We start from the raw sequence: 19,688 nt of genomic DNA, 5'->3' as shown, positions 1-19,688 counted from the left end.
CACAACTCGATGTAAATGTATAAGATCCAGAAGTTTTTTCCCTCTCTGTAACACAAGGGATTCTGGCCCTACCGCAGTAGCTTCTTCTTAGGCCGTATTCAGGCGCCCGTGTACAGACTGGAATCCTTGGACTGTCCGCAGGTCTTTTCATGCGTATATATGATGCCAACACCACACCAGCTCAGTGAAAAAATAAATCTCTGAAGAAAGTGAACACAAATGTATATTCTGTTTCTCTAGTCACCTTCCACGACGACATACGGAGGTTGCCTCTTTGCCCTAATGGGGAACAGGAAATACGGAGAGGTTATGAGGCCCTCCCACTTGCCAGTGTCTTTCCTGCTCCCCATGGGACAGAGAGGTTCCGTGTACTGTGGTGGCCGGCGACTACATGACCTGATCGGCTTTGCCTCACTAAAGCTGGGCATAATGGATCGTGTCTCACCTCGCTCTGGTGTGCTGCTCCCGTCGCGCCGCTTTGCGGTGTCCTCGGGACCATTCCCTGGCCTTCCCTCACCCCCTAGAGGGTAAAGCAGGCCAGTGATCCCGACCGGAGTCCTCTCCGAGCGTCACTTCCGGTCTCTTCTGCCGCTCAATGCAGCACTTCCGCCGGCAGCGCCTTGTGCAGGATGCCGTTCCTCCACCCAGGACCATGGAGGGGAGGAGGGGAATCCTTCTCTGGGGGCAGAAATTTTACTTCAGTATAAAAACCTGCCTGAAAACATCGCAGGTAAGACTGTCCTGATAGAAGGCAATACCTGCCCTGCGCCTGCAGAGCCCAGCGCTGCCCCTGCCACAGTAAGTGTTGCAGGGACGGGGGTCCTTAGGCTGGGTTCACACTGCGTTGTGTGAACCCGTTTAACGGACTACGTTACACCGCGGCATAACGCGGTGTAACGTAGTCCGTTATCGCCGCCATTACAAGTAATGGCGAGCGCATCGCTAACGCACGCCCACAATGGGCGTGCGCTAGTGATGCGCCGTCATTGAGTGCCGGACCCGAGACGCCGCCTGCAGCGTTTCCGGGTCCGTCACTGCTAGCTCGCCGCTAGCGCAGCTGGAGCTAGCAGAAGCTCCATCTGCGCTAGCGCTGTGCAAGTGCCGGCACTTGCGTTAGTGCAGTCCGTTTAACGGATATGTTGAACGGACTGCACTAATGTAGTGTGAACCAAGCCTTAGATAGGTGACCTAGGGGAACTTTATTTTTTCTGACACTTCTTTCCCTCTCGTTGCAGGGAGACAAGTCTACCCCTAAAACCTCTATTAAAAGAAAATGTGCCATCTGCAATATTAAATTGCCCCCATTATGGGAGAAAAAACTCTGCAGATCATGTACTGACAAAATAGTCACAGCAGAGCAACCTTCCCTATTAGAAGAAATCCGCTCGCTAGTCAAGCAAGAGGTGCAGTCTTACCTGGCGGCCTTTACCCCTCCACCCCCACCACCACCACCACTTTCTCCAGCAAAGAAAAGGAAAATTCAGGACGAGGATTCTGAATCACACCTCTCCTATGCCTCATCCTCAGGTAGACGGGGAGAACCTATGTCCCCTATGACCTCTGAAACCAGGAAATATCTGTTTTCCTCAGATTGGATTGAGGATTTAGTATCTGCCGTACGCAGTACTGTGGGGCTGGAGAAGGGGTCAGAACCCCAATCCATACAGGACCAGATGTTTGGTGGAATAACCAAGGGGAAACGTGTAGGATACCCGGTTCACTCTAATATAACTGACATTATTAACCAAGAGTGGGATCTGCCAGAAAAACGCCTCAGCATTCCCTCTGAGATGAAGCACAGATTCCCCTTAGAAGGAGATTTGGCCAAATGGGATATCCCCAAGGTCGACTCACAAGTAGCAAAAGTGGAAAAAAGAACGGCTCTACCATTCGAAGACTCCTCGCAATTAAAAGATCCAATAGACAGGAAAATAGAAAGTCTATTGAAAAAATCTTGGGAGACTTCTACGGTAGCCCTCAAAGCCAATATTGCTTCGACTTGTGTAGCTAGAGCCCTTTTCCGCTGGTTAGAGGAACTAGAATCCCATATATCACAGGGTACTTCTAGGGGCAAATTGCTGGATTCTCTACCCAGTCTTCTTAGAGCTACTGGGTTCTTGGCGGATGCCTCCATGGAGACCGTCAGAGTTGCCGCCAGATCATTAGTTCAAACTAATTCAGCTAGAGCTCTCTGGCTCAATATGTGGTCTGGCGATATCACCTACAAGGCCAAATTATGTGCTATACCATTTAAAGGTGACTACGTTTTTGGGCCTTCTCTAGATGAAATATTGGAAAAGGCAACTGAGAAGAAAAAAGCTCTTCCAGAACAAAAAACCCCTAAGAAAAAGTTTTTTCGTCCCTTTCAGCCCCAAACCTCTCAAAGAGAGGGGAAAAATATCCTTATCCCTCAGCAACAACAGCAGTCCCAACAGGAGAAGCGGTGACTTCGACCCGGTGGGGGGGGGGAAACTCTCAAATTTTTTCCTATAGTGGCAAAATATCACCAATTGCCCCTGGGTCCTCAATTTCATCAAAGAGGGCCTTTTAATGGAGTTCATCTCCTCCCCTCCACGGGGTCTAAAAGTCACCTCCCTTCCGTCCTTAAAAGACCAGACAATATTGAAAGCGGGCCTCAGAGATTTAGCAAAATCAAATATCATATCTCAAATTCCGGAATCAGAAAGAGATCTGGGACATTACTCCCGTCTATTTCTGGTACCCAAACCTTCAGGCGAGTCACGTATTATTATAAATCTGAAAGGACTCAATCAACATGTGAAATACCGAAGATTCAAAATGGAATCGGTAAAAACTGCCATCCCTTTGATAAGTCCTCATTCCTTCATGGTGACTATCGATCTGAAGGATGCATACTTCCATATTCCGATTCACCCAAAACATCAGAAGTATCTCAAGTTTGCGGTACAAAGGGATTGTCTGATAGAACATTTCCAGTTCAATGTCCTTCCGTTTGGAATCTCCTCTGCTCCAAGGTTTTTTTTTTCCAAGATAATGGCGGAAGTAGTCTCCTTTATCCTGAAGCAAGGTGTCTGTATAGTACCTTATCTAGACGACCTACTGATAGTAGCCTCCACCAAAGTGATCCTGGAGTCTCATGTCTCAAAGACTCTCAATATTCTGACGTCTCTAGGGTGGGTCCCGAATCTGAAAAAATCACAGCTTCGGCCCTCCAAATCCAAGGAATTCCTGGGAGTCCTCCTAAACTCTGCAAGGCAAATGACCTTTGATATCAAGGTTAGACGATGGTCCTCTGGAAGAAAGGACAAGACTTTTAGGGATTTGAGATCTCCTACGATCAGAGAGGGCATGTCACTTCTAGGATCTATGACAGCCTGCATTCAATTGGTGCCATGGGCCCAGGCCCACTCCAGAATTCTTCAGGCACATATTCTGCAGAATTGGAATGGTCATCCGAGTTCATTGAACAAAAAACTATACACGCCGGGTCGAGTCAAAGCCTCCCTGGCATGGTGGGTAAACCTGAAGAATCTTCAAAAAGGGGTCAATTGGACTCAGGTCCCATTGACTATAATTACAACAGATGCCAGCAAGAGAGCCTGGGGGGCCATGATAAACGATATCCCCTACCAAGGGCTCTGGGATCGGGCAACAAGCAGAAAGTCATCCAACTACAGAGAACTAAAAGCTATAGAGGAAGCCCTTCTAATAGGTGGTCAGCTCATCAGGGGACATCACGTTTGAGTATATTCAGACAATATGACTGCGGTTGCTCACATCAGACACCAGGGCATTTCAAAGAACAACAACTTAAAAGACATATCTACACGAATATGTTCCTGGGCAGAGAGATATCTACTATCTCTGACGGCAGTTTACCTGAGGGGCTCTTCCAACATCCAGGCCGACTATCTGAGTCGCCAGGATATACAGCCAGGAGAATGGAGCCTGAGCAACCGGAGCTTCAAGATGCTTGTAAACAGGTGGGGTCTTCCGGAAATCGACCTCTTTACATCTCGCCAAAACGAAAATCAAAGCCTTCTTCTCCCTAAATCCTAGGGATGGCTCCAGAGGGGTGGATGCTCTAGCCCAGAGGTGGAACTTTCGCCTCGCCTATGCGTTTCCACCAATCCCAATTTTGGCAAAAGTCTAACGGAACATCCGAGAAGAACAAACACCAACTATATTGGTAGCCCCGTTGTGGCCAAAAAGGAGCTAGTACAACCTGATCGTGGACTAACAGGTAGACGGCCCGGTCAAGTTTCCAGTAGGAGACGACTTACTCTCACAGGGACCAATTCATCTCCTAGATTCTCACAAATGGAATCTGGTGGCATGGTTACTGAAGCCCAAATGTTGAGAGCTAAATGACTATCAGACTCAGTAGTTTCTACACTTCAAAAATCAAGGAAACCAGTAACCAATGCCATATACAATAAAGTTTGGAAGAAATTTTCATCTTTCTGTCGTCCTGAATTACCAGATCCCTTCAATCCGAATTTATCTCAAATTCTAGATTTTCTACAAAAAGGCTTAGAAATAGGCCTCAGGCCTAGCACTTTAAAAGTCCAAGTCTTCGCCCTCAGTTCTATTTTTGACCAGGATCTGGCAAATCATCGCTGGATTAAGAGGTTCATGATATCCGCCTCTAGGATAAACCCTAAAACACAAATGAGGGTGCCCCTATGGGACCTTTATTTGGTGTTACAGGGGCTTATGGGTCCACCCTTTGAACCGTTATCCTCCTGTTCTCCAAAAAATCTTATTTACAAAACAATTTTTCTGGTAGCCATAACCTCAGCAAGAAGAGTAGGAGAACTACAGGCCCTCTCATTAAGAGAGCCCTATTTGTTCATTAGAGAACTCCATAGACTCCATAGTGCTGCGTCTCGACCCTTCTTTTCTTCCAAAAGTTGTCTCACAATTCCACCGCTCCCAGGAAATTATTCTACCTTCCTTTTGCCAAAATCCAGCAAATCCAAAAGAAAGTTTTCATACTCTTGATGTCAGACGTATTGTACTATATTATTTAGAGCAAACCAGCTCTTATAGAATTGATCAAAATCTATTTGTCCATCCCTCCGGGTAAAATAGGGGGAAAAACGTAGCAAAGAGTACTATTGCTAACTGGATTAAGAAAGCTGAAGCTTATCTTGCTCAAAACAAAACACCCCCAGTGGGGATTAAGGCCCACTCTACCAGATCTACTTCAGTCTCCTGGTTAACCAAAAAAGAGGAGGGCTTCAAATTATAAGCTCATCCATAAATGAATAATTATAACCCAAAACAGAAAAATGGATCACAGAGCAATAAAAATGTATAAGTTTTATTGATGATTATATTAAAAAGACAATTTCATCATCATTTTAATAAATAGATACATAAAAAAACATGAAAAACAGAAAAAAACGGGTTAAAGTGACACCAAGTGACATGTCCAATAGGTGGTCAAAACAATCCAAAGGGCATACTAAAAATTAATAAACAACAAGGCTGATCATAATATTGAATGATATTAATATATAACAGGCCATAAGCTACAGGAACATATATGTGCAAAAAAGGCTAATAATGAACACAAATATAAAGTAACCTGCACACAATTGCTAACTGCAAGAAATTTCAAAAGGGCCCCCTATGTAATTTAACAATAAAAACCGCAAATGCAGAATATACTGGGCACCCGATCAAAAAAAAAAAAAAAAAAAATATATATATATACATATATATATACACACACATATATATATATATATATATATATATATATATATATATATATATATATATATATATATATATATATATATATGTAATGCAGATAAGTCACAACATAGCCAGCCAGATATTAAGGGATTCAATTGTAATTGAACTCCCTAAAAAAGCATGCTGAAGATTAGAGATCAATCAAAAATGCCCATAGTAGACCAATCTTGAGAAGATGGACGTGGAAAACAACCCCTTGGGCAGAAAGAGCAGGAGCATCAGCAGAACAAATCTGCAGGGCAGCTACTTGGTCTTCATTACATACCTTCTCCAAACATTATAGATTGGACATAATGCCCAACAAGGATTTAGTCTTCGGCCGGAAAGTTCTCCAGGCCGTTGTCCCTCCCTAGCACCAAATTAGTTGGTATTCCTCCGTATGCCGTCGTGGAAGGTGACTAGAGAAAATAGAATTAGACTTACCGGTAATTCGGTTTCTAGGAACCTTCCACGACGGCGCTAGTTCCCTCCCTATACTCCTGGATTAAAATCTGAGATTCAAGGTAAACCAGTGCTAAGGTTTTCAGTTATAAGTCACTGGGAGGTGGGAGGGCCTTTTAACCTTTCCGTATTTCCTGTTCCCCATTAGGGCAAAGAGGCAACCTCCGTATGCCGTCGTGAAAGGTTCCTAGAAACCGAATTAGCGGTAAGTCTTCTGTAATTCTATTTTCTTTACTGAAAATTGTCAAGTAAAATGGATATAAAAAGGGGAGTACATGTATAACGGTCCAATGGTATGCAGTTATTAGGAGAATCCCGGCATTGTCTTTATAGCAATATCTAGGTTTCCATCCATAAGTAGGTATAAAGGTACCGTCACACATAACGATATCGTTAACAATATCGTTGCTTTTTGTGACGTAGCAACGATATCGTTACCGAAATCGTTATGCGTGACAGCGACCAACGATCAGGCCCCTGCTGGGAGATCGTTGGTCGCTGGGGAATGATCAGAACTTTATTTTGGTCGCTGATCTCCCGCTGACATCGCTGAATCGGCGTGTGTGACGCCTATTCAGCGATGTCTTCACTGGCAACCAGGGTAAATATCGGGTTACTAAGCGCAGGGCCGCGCTTAGTAACCCGATGTTTACCCTGGTTACCATTGTAAATGTAAAAAAAAAAACACTACATACTTACATTCCTTTGTCTGGTCACGTCCCTCGCCTTCAGCTTCCTGCACTGACTGTGAGCGCCGGCCGGCCGTAAAGCAGAGCACAGCGGTGACGTCACCGATCTGCTTTACGGCCGGCGCTTACACAGTGCAGGGAAGCTGAAGGCGAGGGACGTGACCAGACACCGGAATGTAAGTATGTAGTGTTTTTTTTTTTTTTACATTTACAATGGCAACCAGGGTAAACATCGGGTTACTAAGCGCGGCCCTGCGCTTAGTAACCCGATGTTTACCCTGGTTACCCGGGGACTTCGGCATCGTTGGTCGCTGGAGAGCGGTCTGTGTGACAGCTCTCCAGCGACCAAACAGCGACGCTGCAGCGATCGGCATCGTTGTCTATATCGCTGCAGCGTCGCTTAATGTGACGGTACCTTAAGACCACCCTGGTAATTTATTGATAAAAAGTCCGGGATGGGCTGAGATGTCTATGGATTTGTTTGATTGCAATAAAACAGCTACTACTCAATGCGAGAGTGCCGGGATTCTTTGCCTTCCCATTTATACTTCCTTACTGACAAATCAACATTATCAACCCAAATGGACATACGGTTATGACCTAATTGCAGTGCCAGAAAGCTGTACAAGTGCGACTTATGTGGAAGCCTCTCTTTGATTGACAGCTAGGCTTGCATTCTCATGACAAATGGGTTACCATGGCAATGAGGGGCCAAACAAAGGCACTTGGGTCTGCCAAAGGTATAGCCTTGTAGATGCCCAGTCAGAGACTATGCAAAATAGCTAAAAAAAAAAAACTGTTTGGATTTTTTTTAACGACCTTTGGCTCAGTCTGGAATCATGACGATTATAATTTTTATCTTTATTGAGTTTTACAAAATAGAATTCAAACACAGGACAATAATTGTGTCATAAATATTGAGTCAAACAAGGCCACTTGAAAATAACAAGCAGTATTTCCATAGCATTTAAAACATGATAAAGAAAAGTAAACACAATGAAAGGTAGAATTATTGGTTGTACATTGGTTCAACGTGTTAGAGAATATACCAGCATAGGTGGCTCAGATTTAAAAGGCAACCTGTCACCAGATTTGGCCAATGTGAAGTAAGACCACCACCATTCTATAATGCTGTATATCTGCCCCCAACCCGACCTGAAAGAGAAGAAAAATAACTATTATACGCAGCTGCGGGGCGGTCCAGTCCGAGGGGTGTCGCTCTTCTTGGTCCGGAGCCTCCCATCCTAATATGATCGCCGTCCTCCTGCTTGCTTCGTGTGGATGACGTGTCCCTGCATCATCCACACAGGCTCCCTGGAATCGCTCTCCGGCGCAGGCGTACTGATTTGCCTTGTTGAGGGCAGAGCAAAATATTGCAGGCCTCTCTGACCTTTCCCGGCACCTGCTCACTGCAGTACTTTGCTCTGCCCTCAACAGGGAAGACAAAGTACACCTGCGCAGGAGCGCAATGCCAAGGAGACGCGTCATCCACACGAATCAAGAAGGAGGACGGCGATCGTAAGAAGATAGGAGGTGCCAGACAAAGAAGAGCGACACCCCTCGGACTGGACCGCCCGCAGGTGAGTATAATAAGTTATACAGCATTATAGAGTGGTGGTGGCCTTACTTCACATTGGCTAAAACTGGTGACAGGTTGCCTTTTACTTCTTAGTGACCAGAGGTATTTTTTGCCATAACTTTTTTTATTTTTTGGTGAAAATGGCCATGTGAGGGCTTGTTGTTGGTTTTTTTTTTTTTTTTTTTTTTAATGGGGGTGATTTGACCTTTTTTATATTTTTAATTTTTTTTTTAATATTAATTAACCCCTCTGTGACCTTAGACGTACTATCCCGTCGAGGTGCCCTGGGCTTATCTGACCCTGGACGGGATAGTACGTCATAGCCGATCGGCCGCGCTCACGGGGGGAGCGCGGCCGATCGCGGCCGGGTGTCAGCTGCTTATCGCAGCTGACATCCGGCACTATGTGCCAGGAGCGGTCACGGACCGCCCCCGGCACATTAACCCCTGGCACACCGCGATCAAAGATGATCGCGATGTGCCGGCGGTGCAGGGAAGCACCGCGCAGGGAGGGGGCTCCCTGCGGGCTTCCCTGAGCCCCCCGCAGCAACGCGATGTGATCGCGTTGCTGCGAGGGTCTCCTCACCTCCCTCCCTGCTCGAGCCCCGGATCCAAGATGGCCGCGGATCCGGGTCCTGCAGGGAGGGAGGTGGCTTCACAGAGCCTGCTCAGAGCAGGCACTGTGAAGGCTGCAGCGCTGCATGTCAGATCAGTGATCTGACAGAGTGCTGTGCAAACTGTCAGATCACTGATCTGTGATGTCCCCCCCTGGGACAAAGTAAAAAAGTAAAAAAAAATTTTTCCAAATGTGTAAAAAAAATAAAAAAAAATATTCCAAAATAATGAAAAAAAAAAAAAAATATTATTCCCATAAATACATTTCTTCATCTAAATAAAAAAAAAAAAACAATAAAAGTACACATATTTAGTATCGCCGCGTCCGTAACGACCCGACCTATAAAACTGTCCCACTAGTTAACCCCTTCAGTAAACACCGTAAGAAAAAAAAAAAAAAAAACGAGGCAAAAAACAACGCTTTATTATCATACCGCCGAACAAAAAGTGGAATAACACGCGATCAAAAGGACAGATATAAATAACCATGGTACCGCTGAAAGCGTCATATTGTCCCGCAAAAAAAGAGCCGCCATACAGCATCATCAGCAAAAAAATAAAAAAGTTATAGTCCTGAGAATAAAGCGATGCAAAAATAATTATTTTTTCTGTAAAATAGTTTTTATCGTATAAAAGCACCAAACCATAAAAAAATGATATAAATGAGGTATCGCTGTAATCGTACTGACCCGAAGAATAAAACTGATTTATCAATTTTACCAAACGCGGAACGGTATAAACGCCTCCCCCAATAGAAATTCATGAATAGCTGGCTTTTGGTCATTCTTCCTCACAAAAATCGGAATAAAAAGCGATCAAAAAATGTCACGTGCCCAAAAATGTTTTCAATAAAAACGTCAACTCGTCCCGCAAAAAACAAGACCTCACATGACTCTGTGGACCAAAATATGGAAAAATTATAGCTCTCAAAATGTGGTATTGCAAAAAATATTTTTTGCAATAAAAAGGGTCTTTCAGTGTGTGACGGCTGCCAATCATAAAAATCCGCTAAAAAACTCGCTATAAAAGTAAATCAAACCCCCCTTCATCACCCCCTTAGTTAGGGAAAAATTAAAAAAAATGTATTTATTTCCATTTTCCCATTAGGGCTAGGGTTAGGGCTAGGGTTAGGGCTAGGGTTAGGGCTAGGGTTAGGGCTAGGGTTAGGGCTAGGGTTAGGGTTAGGGTTGGGGCTACAGTTAGGGTTGGGGCTAAAGTTAGGGTTAGGGTTTAGATTACATTTACAGTTGGGAATAGGGTTGGGATTAGGGTTAGGGGTGTGTCAGGGTTAGAGGTGTGGTTAGGGTTACCGTTGGAATTAGGGTTAGGGGTGTGTTTAGATTAGGGTTTCAGTTATAATTGGGGGGTTTCCACTGTTTCGGCACATCAGGGGCTCTCCAAACATGACATGGCGTCCGATCTCAATTCCAGCCAATTCTGCGTTGAAAAAGTAAAACAGTGCTCCTTCCCTTCCGAGCTCTCCTGTGTGCCCAAACAGGGGTTTACCCCAACATATGGGGTATCAGCGTACTCAGGACAAATTGGACAACAACTTTTGTGGACCAATTTCTCCTGTTACCCTTGGGAAAATACAAAACTGGGGGCTAAAAAATAATTTTTGTGGGAAAACAAAAAGATTTTTTATTTTCACGGCTCTGCGTTATAAACTGTAGTGAAACACTTGGGGGTTCAAAGTTCTCACAACACATCTAGATAAGTTCATTGAGGGGTCTAGTTTCCAATATGGGGTCACTTGTGGGGGGTTTCTACTGTTTAGGTACATTAGGGGCTCTGCAAACGCAATGTGACGCCTGCAGACCAATCCATCTAAGTCTGCATTCCAAATGATGCTCCTTCCCTTCCGAGCCCTCCCATGCGCCCAAACGGTGGTTCCCCCCCACATATCGGGTATCAGCGTACTCAGGACAAATTGGACAACAACATTTAGGGTCCAATTTCTCCTGCTAACCTTGGAAAAATACAAAACTGGGGGCTAAAATATAATTTTTGTGGAAAAAAAAATATTTTTTATTTGCATGGCTCTGCGTTATAAACTGTAGTGAAATACTTGGGGGTTCAAAGTTCTCACAACACATCAAGATGAGTTCCTTAGGGGGTCTACTTTCCAAAATGGTGTCACTTGTGGGGGGTTTCTACTGTTTAGGTACATTAGGGGCTCTGCAAACGCAATGTGACGCCTGCAGACCATTCCATCTAAGTCTGCATTCCAAATGGCGCTCCTTCCCTTCCGAACCCTCCCATGCGCCCAAACGGTGGTTCCCCCCCACATATGGGGTATCAGCGTACTCAGGACAAATTGGACAACAACTTTTGGGGTCCAATTTTTCCTGTTACCCTAGGGAAAATACAAAACTGGGGGCTAAAAAATAATTTTTGTGGGAAAAAAATTTTGTTTTATTTTTATGGCTCTGCATTATAAACTTCTGTGAAGCCCTTGGTGGGTCAAAGTGCTCACCACACATCCAGATAAGTTCCTTAGGGGGTCTACTTTCCAAAATGGTGTCACTTGTGGGGGGTTTCAATGTTTAGGCACATCAGTGGCTCTCCAAACGCAACATGGCGTCCCATCTCAATTCCTGTCAATTTTGCATTGAAAAGTCAAACGGCGCTCCTTCCCTTCCGAGCTCTCCCATGCGCCCAAACAGTGGTTTACTGCCACATATGGGGTATCAGCGTACTCGGGACAAATTGGACAACAACTTTTGAGGTCCAATTTCTTCTCTTACCCTTGGAAAAATAAAAAATTGGGGGCAAAAATATAATTTTTGTGAAAAAATATGATTTTTTATTTTTACGGTTCTGCATTATAAACTTCTGTGAAGCACTTGGTGGGTCAAAGTGCTCACCACACCTCTAGATAAGTTCCTTAGGGGGTCTACTTTCCAAAATGGTGTCACTTGTGGGGGGTTTCAATGTTTAGGCACATCAGTGGCTCTCCAAACGCAACATGGCGTCCCATCTCAATTTCTGTCAATTTTGCATTGAAAAGTCAAACTGCGCTCCTTCCCTTCCGAGCTCTCCCATGCGCCTAAACAGTGGTTTACTGCCACATATGGGGTATCAGCGTACTCAGGACAAATTGGACAACAACTTTTGAGGTCCAATTTCTTCTCTTACCCTTGGAAAAATAAAAAATTGGGGGCAAAAATATAATTTTTGTGAAAAAATATGATTTTTTATTTTTACGGTTCTGCATTATAAACTTCTGTGAAGCACTTGGTGGGTCAAAGTGCTCACCACACATCCAGATAAGTTCCTTAGGGGGTCTACTTTCCAAAATGGTGTCACTTGTGGGGGGTTTCAATGTTTAGGCACATCAGTGGCTCTCCAAACGCAACATGGCGTCCCATCTCAATTCCTGTCAATTTTGCATTGAAAAGTCAAATAGCGCTCCTTCCCTTCCGAGCTCTCCCATGCGCCCAAACAGTGGTTTACTGCCACATATGGGGTATCAGCGTACTCAGGACAAATTGGACAACAACTTTTTGGGTCCAATTTCTCCTGTTACCTTTGGTAAAATAAAACAAATTGGAGCTGAAGTAAATTTTTTGTGTAAAAAAGTTAAATGTTCATTTTTATTTAAACATTCCAAAAATTCCTATTAAACACCTGAAGGGTTAATAAACTTCTTGAATGTGGTTTTGAGCACCTTGAGGGGTGCAGTTTTTAGAATGGTGTCACACTTGGGCATTTTCTATCATATAGACCCCTCAAAATGACTTCAAATGAGACGTGGTCCCTAAAAAAAAATGGTGTTGTAAAAATGAGAAATTGCTGGTCAACTTTTAACCCTTATAACTCCCTAACAAAAAAAAAATTGGTTCCAAAATTATGCTGATGTAAAGGAGACATGTGGGAAATGTTACTTATTAAGTATTTTGTGTGACATATCTCTGTGATTTAATTGCATAAAAATTCAAAGTTTGAAAATTGCGAAATTTTCAAAATTTTCGCCAAATTTCCGTTTTTTTCCACAAATAAACGCAGGTACGATCAAAGAAATTTTACCACTATCATGAAGTACAATATGTCACGAGAAAACAATGTCAGAATCACCAGGATCCGTTGAAGCGTTTCGGAGTTATAACCTCATAAAGGGACAGTGGTCAGAATTGTAAAAATTGGCCTGGTCATTAACGTGCAAACCACCCTTGGGGGTAAAGGGGTTAAAATATTTTTATATTTAATATTTTTTTTTTAACTTTTGGCATGCTTCAATAGAAGCTGCCATAATCCGATCAGCCCTGCTACATTCAGGCAGTGATCAGATTGCCTGCATGTAGCAGAATTGTTTACTTGCTATGAGTACTGACCACCGGGCGGTGCTCATAGCAGTCCGGCAGTGACAACCGTAGAGGTCTGCTGGACACCTCTTGTTGGCGTGCCAACCTATCGGTGACCCGCGATCACGTGATGGGGTCACCGATGGGAGGGATTTCCGGCGCACTTGCCGAAACCGCGAGATAAGTGCCGTTGTCAAAGATTGACAGCAGCACTTAACTAGTTAACAGCATCACGATTCCACCCGGGGCTGTTAGAGGCACATGTCAGCTGTTCAAAACAACTGACATATGCCGGAAAAGATATGGGCTCAGCGCTGGAGCCCACATCAAAGGGAGGGAGTCCGACATCAGCATACTATTGCGCCTGATGTAAAGGGATTAAACATTAAGTCATTACATTCTCAGGTAGATGAACAAAGGGAGATAGGAAAGAAAAAAAGCAAGAGCAGAATATAAACCAAAAACTCAAATGCACACAAAGACAGAGCGGTGAGGTGGAAGAAATGTATTGTAAGAAGGGAGAACGGAACGTCAGAGAGGCTCCTAAAGAGTGGACTTGGTTTTCCCCTATGAGGTCAAGGTAGTCTGAGGAAGATTTAAACTCCAGCCAATAAACATGTTTTGTAGAATTTGTCATGGGAGTTATTGATCATGATCTCCTCCATTAACATAATCTTTTTTATTTTGGAAAACGAGAGTGAGCTTGTAGGGACAGTATCGCTTTTCCATAATAAAGGAATGGACGCTCTAGAAGACAATCAAATGTCTCAGTATCAAGTTTTTAAAGAGATATAACTGTGATGGAGAAGGACGAGAATCACTAGTTATACTTTTCTCAAGTAAGTAGAAAGGAGTTTGCAGGTCCAGAAAATATGTAATATGTGACCCTCTTCTTCTCCACATCTGCAAAACATGGGACTAGCATCTGGAGATATAGAGTGCAGGTGAGTTGGGACCCGATACCACGCAGATAGTAGTAATTTATACCCTGCCTCCTGGAATCGAGAGCTGATGGATGATTCATGTGTCAGGGTGAAGATACGCCCCCACTGATCCCTCATCAAGGTGCAACCCAGATCTCTCTCCCTTTGGGTCTGGAAGCGTGTTTTAGACTGGTCCAGGGGTTCAATCGGGAGGGAATATGAGAATGATAAAGTATGTCTTAAGGGGCCAGTGTTCGAACATTGAACCTCAAAAATTGTGTTATCTTTTTTATAGAAGGCACTAGGTGGGAGAGAGTGAAGAGAGGTAGAAAGTTGACCAATTCTTCAGTGTCCTAAGGGTGAAGGCGTTACAAGGCCCTTAACCCATTATCTACCAATGTCCTTTTTTTTGGGACGCCTAATCTTTAGCTGCTAGCAACTAAGATTTTATAATTTTTGTAATTAGGTCCAATTTTTTGTGTTGTTTGTAAAATGAATGTTTTCAAAATAGGAAATCATGTCATGGTCATTTTTAAATGAATAATGGGACGCCCTTTTCTGAAAAATCCGTACTTGTAAAAATTTTAATTTGGCAAGTAATGGGTTAAGATATTCCTTTAAAGGCCATAAGTTTCCTTGTACAAAATGTGTCACTCTAAAATAGCCATTGTTAAACCTGGAGTGAAAATGTCATCCTCTATTACAGGAGGGAAAGTGGATTACCCCAGATGGGGGTATAAATCAGAATATAGTAGCAGAATTGATGAACGAACAGAGGGATCATTGCACAAAGCAAGGGAGGCCCCAATCAAAGGATGGGTTGGGAGTAGACACCGTCGATCGATTTAGCCAAGGGATAGTTGTTAAGGGATGTTGGTAAAACTGTGTTCAATCCTAACCCGTGCTTTCCCAGACCCATTCCTAGACCGATCCAAAACACTAGAAAGGTGAGAGGCAATGTAAAAAGATTTGAAATCAAGTCGCACTATGGCCCTTGAGGACTTTGGACGATGCAGTGTGGCCCTACCGATACGTGGAGGACTACCCGACCACTTAAATAAGGACGAGGGAATGCCAACCAGGATCGCCTGAATGGCTTTTCAGATATGAGGGAGAATTTTCATTTAAAAGATTGCACTTCTGCCAAACCAAGTAAAGGCATTCCACATCCATCTTGAGCAGTTCTCATCCACACATTTAAGTAGCTTTGAAAAATTGAGAGAGTATGTCAGTTTGTCATATTTAGTAACCATATTCTTAAAATATTTTATAGCTGAATTAGCCCATTTATTAAAGCTAAAGACTTTTTTTCAGGTGTGCTAGGACAGAATGGGGAATATTGGTGTTTAAGGGTAAGTTCACACTGGGAGTGTTTTCAGCGTTTGTTTCTGCAGCAAAACCTGATCTCTTGGTAGGAAAGAAGCTTTAGAAAAATAGCATACCGTATATTCCTTGTTTTTCCTTGCATTTTTTTTTTTTGCGGCGGTTTTGGCATGCTCATGCTAGATTTGTCTCTTGTGCATGCTGATAAAGTTGTGTTGAAAAAAAAAAACAATGCAAAACATGATACCTGCATTTTTGGTGCTTTTTTTATAGCGTTTTTTTTCTCCACCCATTCAAGTCAATTGGTAAAAAATGCTGAAATAAGTGACATTCTCTATGTCCAAAAAAACAAGAAAAAATCCTGATGACCTAAAAACCAATGTGTGTGTTTGAGATTACTGGAATTGATTGTTGTATAGAAGGCATGAGAGTTAGAATAGAAAGGAAAGTCTCTATCTGCCGGGTGGAGAAGTCTTCAGGAACCCTCAATTGATGTTCCTGCAGACTTTTCAATATACGTCATCGTGTGGGGCGCAAAAGCGAGGATTCCCCCATGGAGTTATCCATAGAAGGGTCAAAGGCTATATTGAAGTGACGCCCCTCCCCTACTATCCATATTCCTTCTGCAAAAATCGCCGCTTGGTCTAGATATCCACTTGTCCTGTCCGGAGTTGGGAGGCAAACACAGCCTTAGTAGAACCTATGAGACCTTTGTCCATTAGAAGATGGCCTTCTCCATCTGTACTAGATTCCGTGAACGCCATAGTACCGAGCGGGAAATGAGTATGCAGGACTTGGAGACAGGAGAAGGCCTCTGGTAAACCGTAGGAAACCTAGAATGAGTAATCTTGAGAGATTTATTTTGACAGTAAAGTGTTTCTTGCTAGAAAGCAATGCCCATTTTCCTTTTTATAAAAAAGATTTAATATACTAGCAGAGCTCTGACCAAATTAATTTTATTCTGCGCCTCCACTGTGAATTTATTAGGTCTGTGGGCATAAGAAATGCATCTATAATGGGATTACAAGGTGCATACATGTTTACATCCCTTTACCTCAGAAGGATTCATCAAGCACCTGTCCATTCTAGAGTGCAAAACATGTCACTTTTATGAACCTTCCATTTGCAGACTTTATTACCATGGAGTGACTTAGTATGTGACTGTGACTATCAGTGTTGTGCAGATGAGACAGTGTGAAAACCTCCGAAACAAGCAGTCGCTGCATACATTTTTAGAGATCGGTGTCTTTTCTTTATTTCTGGAGTGGAAGCGAGTAGAGAATTTTTTCAATTTGGTTGTGCAAACTGTATTTTGCTATACAATCTGTATGTACTGTTTTGGCAAGCTCTGAAAACTTGTGGATAAAGATTGTTTTATACGATTTACCTGCTAATTCGCACTTTAATTTCTTAACCCCTTTCTGCCCTCGGACGGAACAGTACGTCCAACGACAGTATCCCCCGCTTTGAGCTGGGCTCCATCGGTGAGCCCGCATCAAAGCTGGGACATGTCGGCTGTTTTGAACAGCTGACATGTGCCCGCAATAGGCGCAGGCGGAATTGCGATCCACCTTCCGCTATTAACTAGTTAAATGCTGCTGTCAAACTCTGACAGCGGCATTTAACAAGCACTTTCGGCCATCTGGCCGGAAATGTGCACACCAGTGACCCCATCACATGATTGGGGGTCATCGGTGCGTCGGCATGACAACCAGAGGTCTTCTTGAGATCTCTATGGTTGTTGATGCGAGATTGCTATGAACGGCACCCTGTGGTCGGCGCTTATAGCAATGCTGCAATTCTACCACATAGGGGCATTCTGAGCATTGCCTCTATGTAGCAGAGGTGATCAAGTTGTGCCAGCTTCTAGCCTCCCATGGAGGCTATTGAAGCATGACAAAATAAAAAAGAACGTTTTTAAAAATATGAAAAAAATATAAATAAAAAATGTTTAAATCACCCCATTCAAAATAAAACAATAAAAAAATCAAATATACACATATTTGGTATCGCCGCATTCAGAATCGCCCGATCAATAAAAAAAAAGGGTTAACGCCAGAATTACGTTTTTTGGTTGCTGCGACATTGCATTAAAATGCAATAATGGGTGATCAAAAGAACGTATCTGCACCAAAATGGTATAACTAAAAATGTCAGCTCGGCACGCAAAAAATAAGCCCTCACCCGACCCCAGATCACGAAAAATGGAGAAGTTACGGGTAACGGAAAATGGCACAATATATATATATATTATTTTTTAACAAAGTTTGGATTTTTTTTTTTCACCACGTAGATAAAACGTTACCTAGACATGTTTGGTGTCTATGAACTCGTAATGACGTGGAGAATCATAATGGCAGGACAGCTTTTGCATTTAGTGAACCTAGCAAAAAAGCCAAACAAAAAACAAGTGTGGGACTGCACTTTTTTTGCAATTTCACTGCACTTGTAGATTTTTTTTTTCCCGTTCTCTAGCACACAACATGGTAAAACCAATGATGTCGTTCAAAAGTAGAACTCGTCTTGCAAAAAATAAGCCCTCACATGGCCATATTGACAGAAAAATTAAAAAAGTTATCGCTCTTGGAAGGAGGGGAGTGAAAAATGAAAACGCAAAACCGAAAAAAGCTCCAGGGGTTTAGGGGTTAACGTGCAAACCACCTTTGGAGGTAAAGGCATAGTAATCTTAGTGTATGTAAACTTTTGACTTTGCAGTAAGTAATAAAAATGCCTTAAACATTTTCTCTCTCATTATTCTGGTATTTGGCAAATAGGTCAATTAGGATTACCATAATTCTTCATAAAACGGGAAAGGTTTATTCTGATTTCATGTCAGATATTGAGAAAAACGTGCAGATGTGTCTGTTTATGTAGTGTATGTAAACTTCTGGTTTCATCTGTATATGGATTATAACGAAGACTAATTTTTTTTATTTTTTTTGTATTGCACAGACTTACTTATTTCTGAAGATGTATGTGATGTGGTTTTTATAACCTAAACTATGCGTGTGACCAGCAGATGGCACCATTGTATTGTAAATGTGAGAACCTGCAATGTTACAGTTCCGTTTAATAAAATATACAGATGGTGAAGCAAGAAAAGGAACAATGTTAATTGGAAAAGTGTGTTTATTAGACTTTTGCAGTCAGAAAGTGGAATTGAGAAACACTGGAAAAAATGCATCCAGGCTTTAATGAAGTGTATTAAAAAGAAGGCAGCTATTGACATTTCACGTGCTTTAATTAAAAGACTTCAGAAATAAATTTATAGATTTCTTTAATTTATCTTTCACAGTTTGTAGAAGTTGCTTGGTGAAATATTTGGAAGAAAATAACACATGTCCAACATGTAGAATTGTCATCCATCAAAGCCACCCTCTACAGTATATAGGGTAAGTGAGCGTTCTGTAGATCATCTTCTAGTTTCTGTTCATGATGATATGCTAATCCCCGCCGATCAGTTGTTCTCAGTGCATATGGCAGCTGCCTCCTGCCAGAACTGCTCGCTTGCGGAGCTGATCAGTCTTGTGGTAGTGGCCGTGCCATGGTACTGCACATACGCCTTGTATTCAAATCAATAGCTAGTGGATGTACAGTACCCTGCCGCGGCCACTACTTGAAGATCAAGCAGCTTTGGCCAGCAGCCGCAGATGCTGTGAACAGCTGATCGGCGGAGATGCCGGGTGTCGGACCCCGACCGATCGGACATTGATGACATATCCTAAGGATGGGTCATCAATGAAAAGTAGTGGACAACTTCTTTAAATGCATCACTGCTATTTTGTAATAATGTCACAGGACAGGAAAGGGTTAACCTTTCGAATATTTAATCTCTAATAGAAATAAATAATCTTTTCCTATATTACTGTTAGAGAGAACAAGTGGCCATGGATACAGTCAAATCTACAAATCTAGCTATTATAATTTTGCCATACATACCATTGGCATAGTTACCTTAGTTATAAACGTTGAAAAACTTTTTTTCCATTAGTTATTCATTCTCTATAGCTAGATTATGTATATCCTACAATGCCATTTGTTGTAAGCAGAGCATCAAGCTCTTTTTT

The 19,688-nt window shown here is 42.7% G+C and overlaps 1 protein-coding gene across 1 annotated transcript in view; it reads left to right on the top strand.

Moving 5' to 3' along the window:
- Nucleotides 1–19,688, top strand: part of PCGF3 (polycomb group ring finger 3) — a 138,983-nt gene that overhangs the window by 83,461 nt on the left and 35,834 nt on the right. Inside the window, exon 3 of the mRNA XM_069767664.1 lies at nucleotides 18,917–19,013. Coding sequence (XP_069623765.1) covers nucleotides 18,917–19,013 — 97 coding nt within the window. The remainder of the gene's footprint in view (nucleotides 1–18,916; nucleotides 19,014–19,688) is intronic.

Source organism: Ranitomeya imitator, chromosome 1, assembly GCF_032444005.1.
Source record: "Ranitomeya imitator isolate aRanImi1 chromosome 1, aRanImi1.pri, whole genome shotgun sequence".
NCBI classification, from domain to species: domain Eukaryota; kingdom Metazoa; phylum Chordata; class Amphibia; order Anura; family Dendrobatidae; genus Ranitomeya; species Ranitomeya imitator.
Note: the sequence above shows the minus strand (reverse complement) of the source record. Positions and strands in the feature narration are given on the sequence as shown.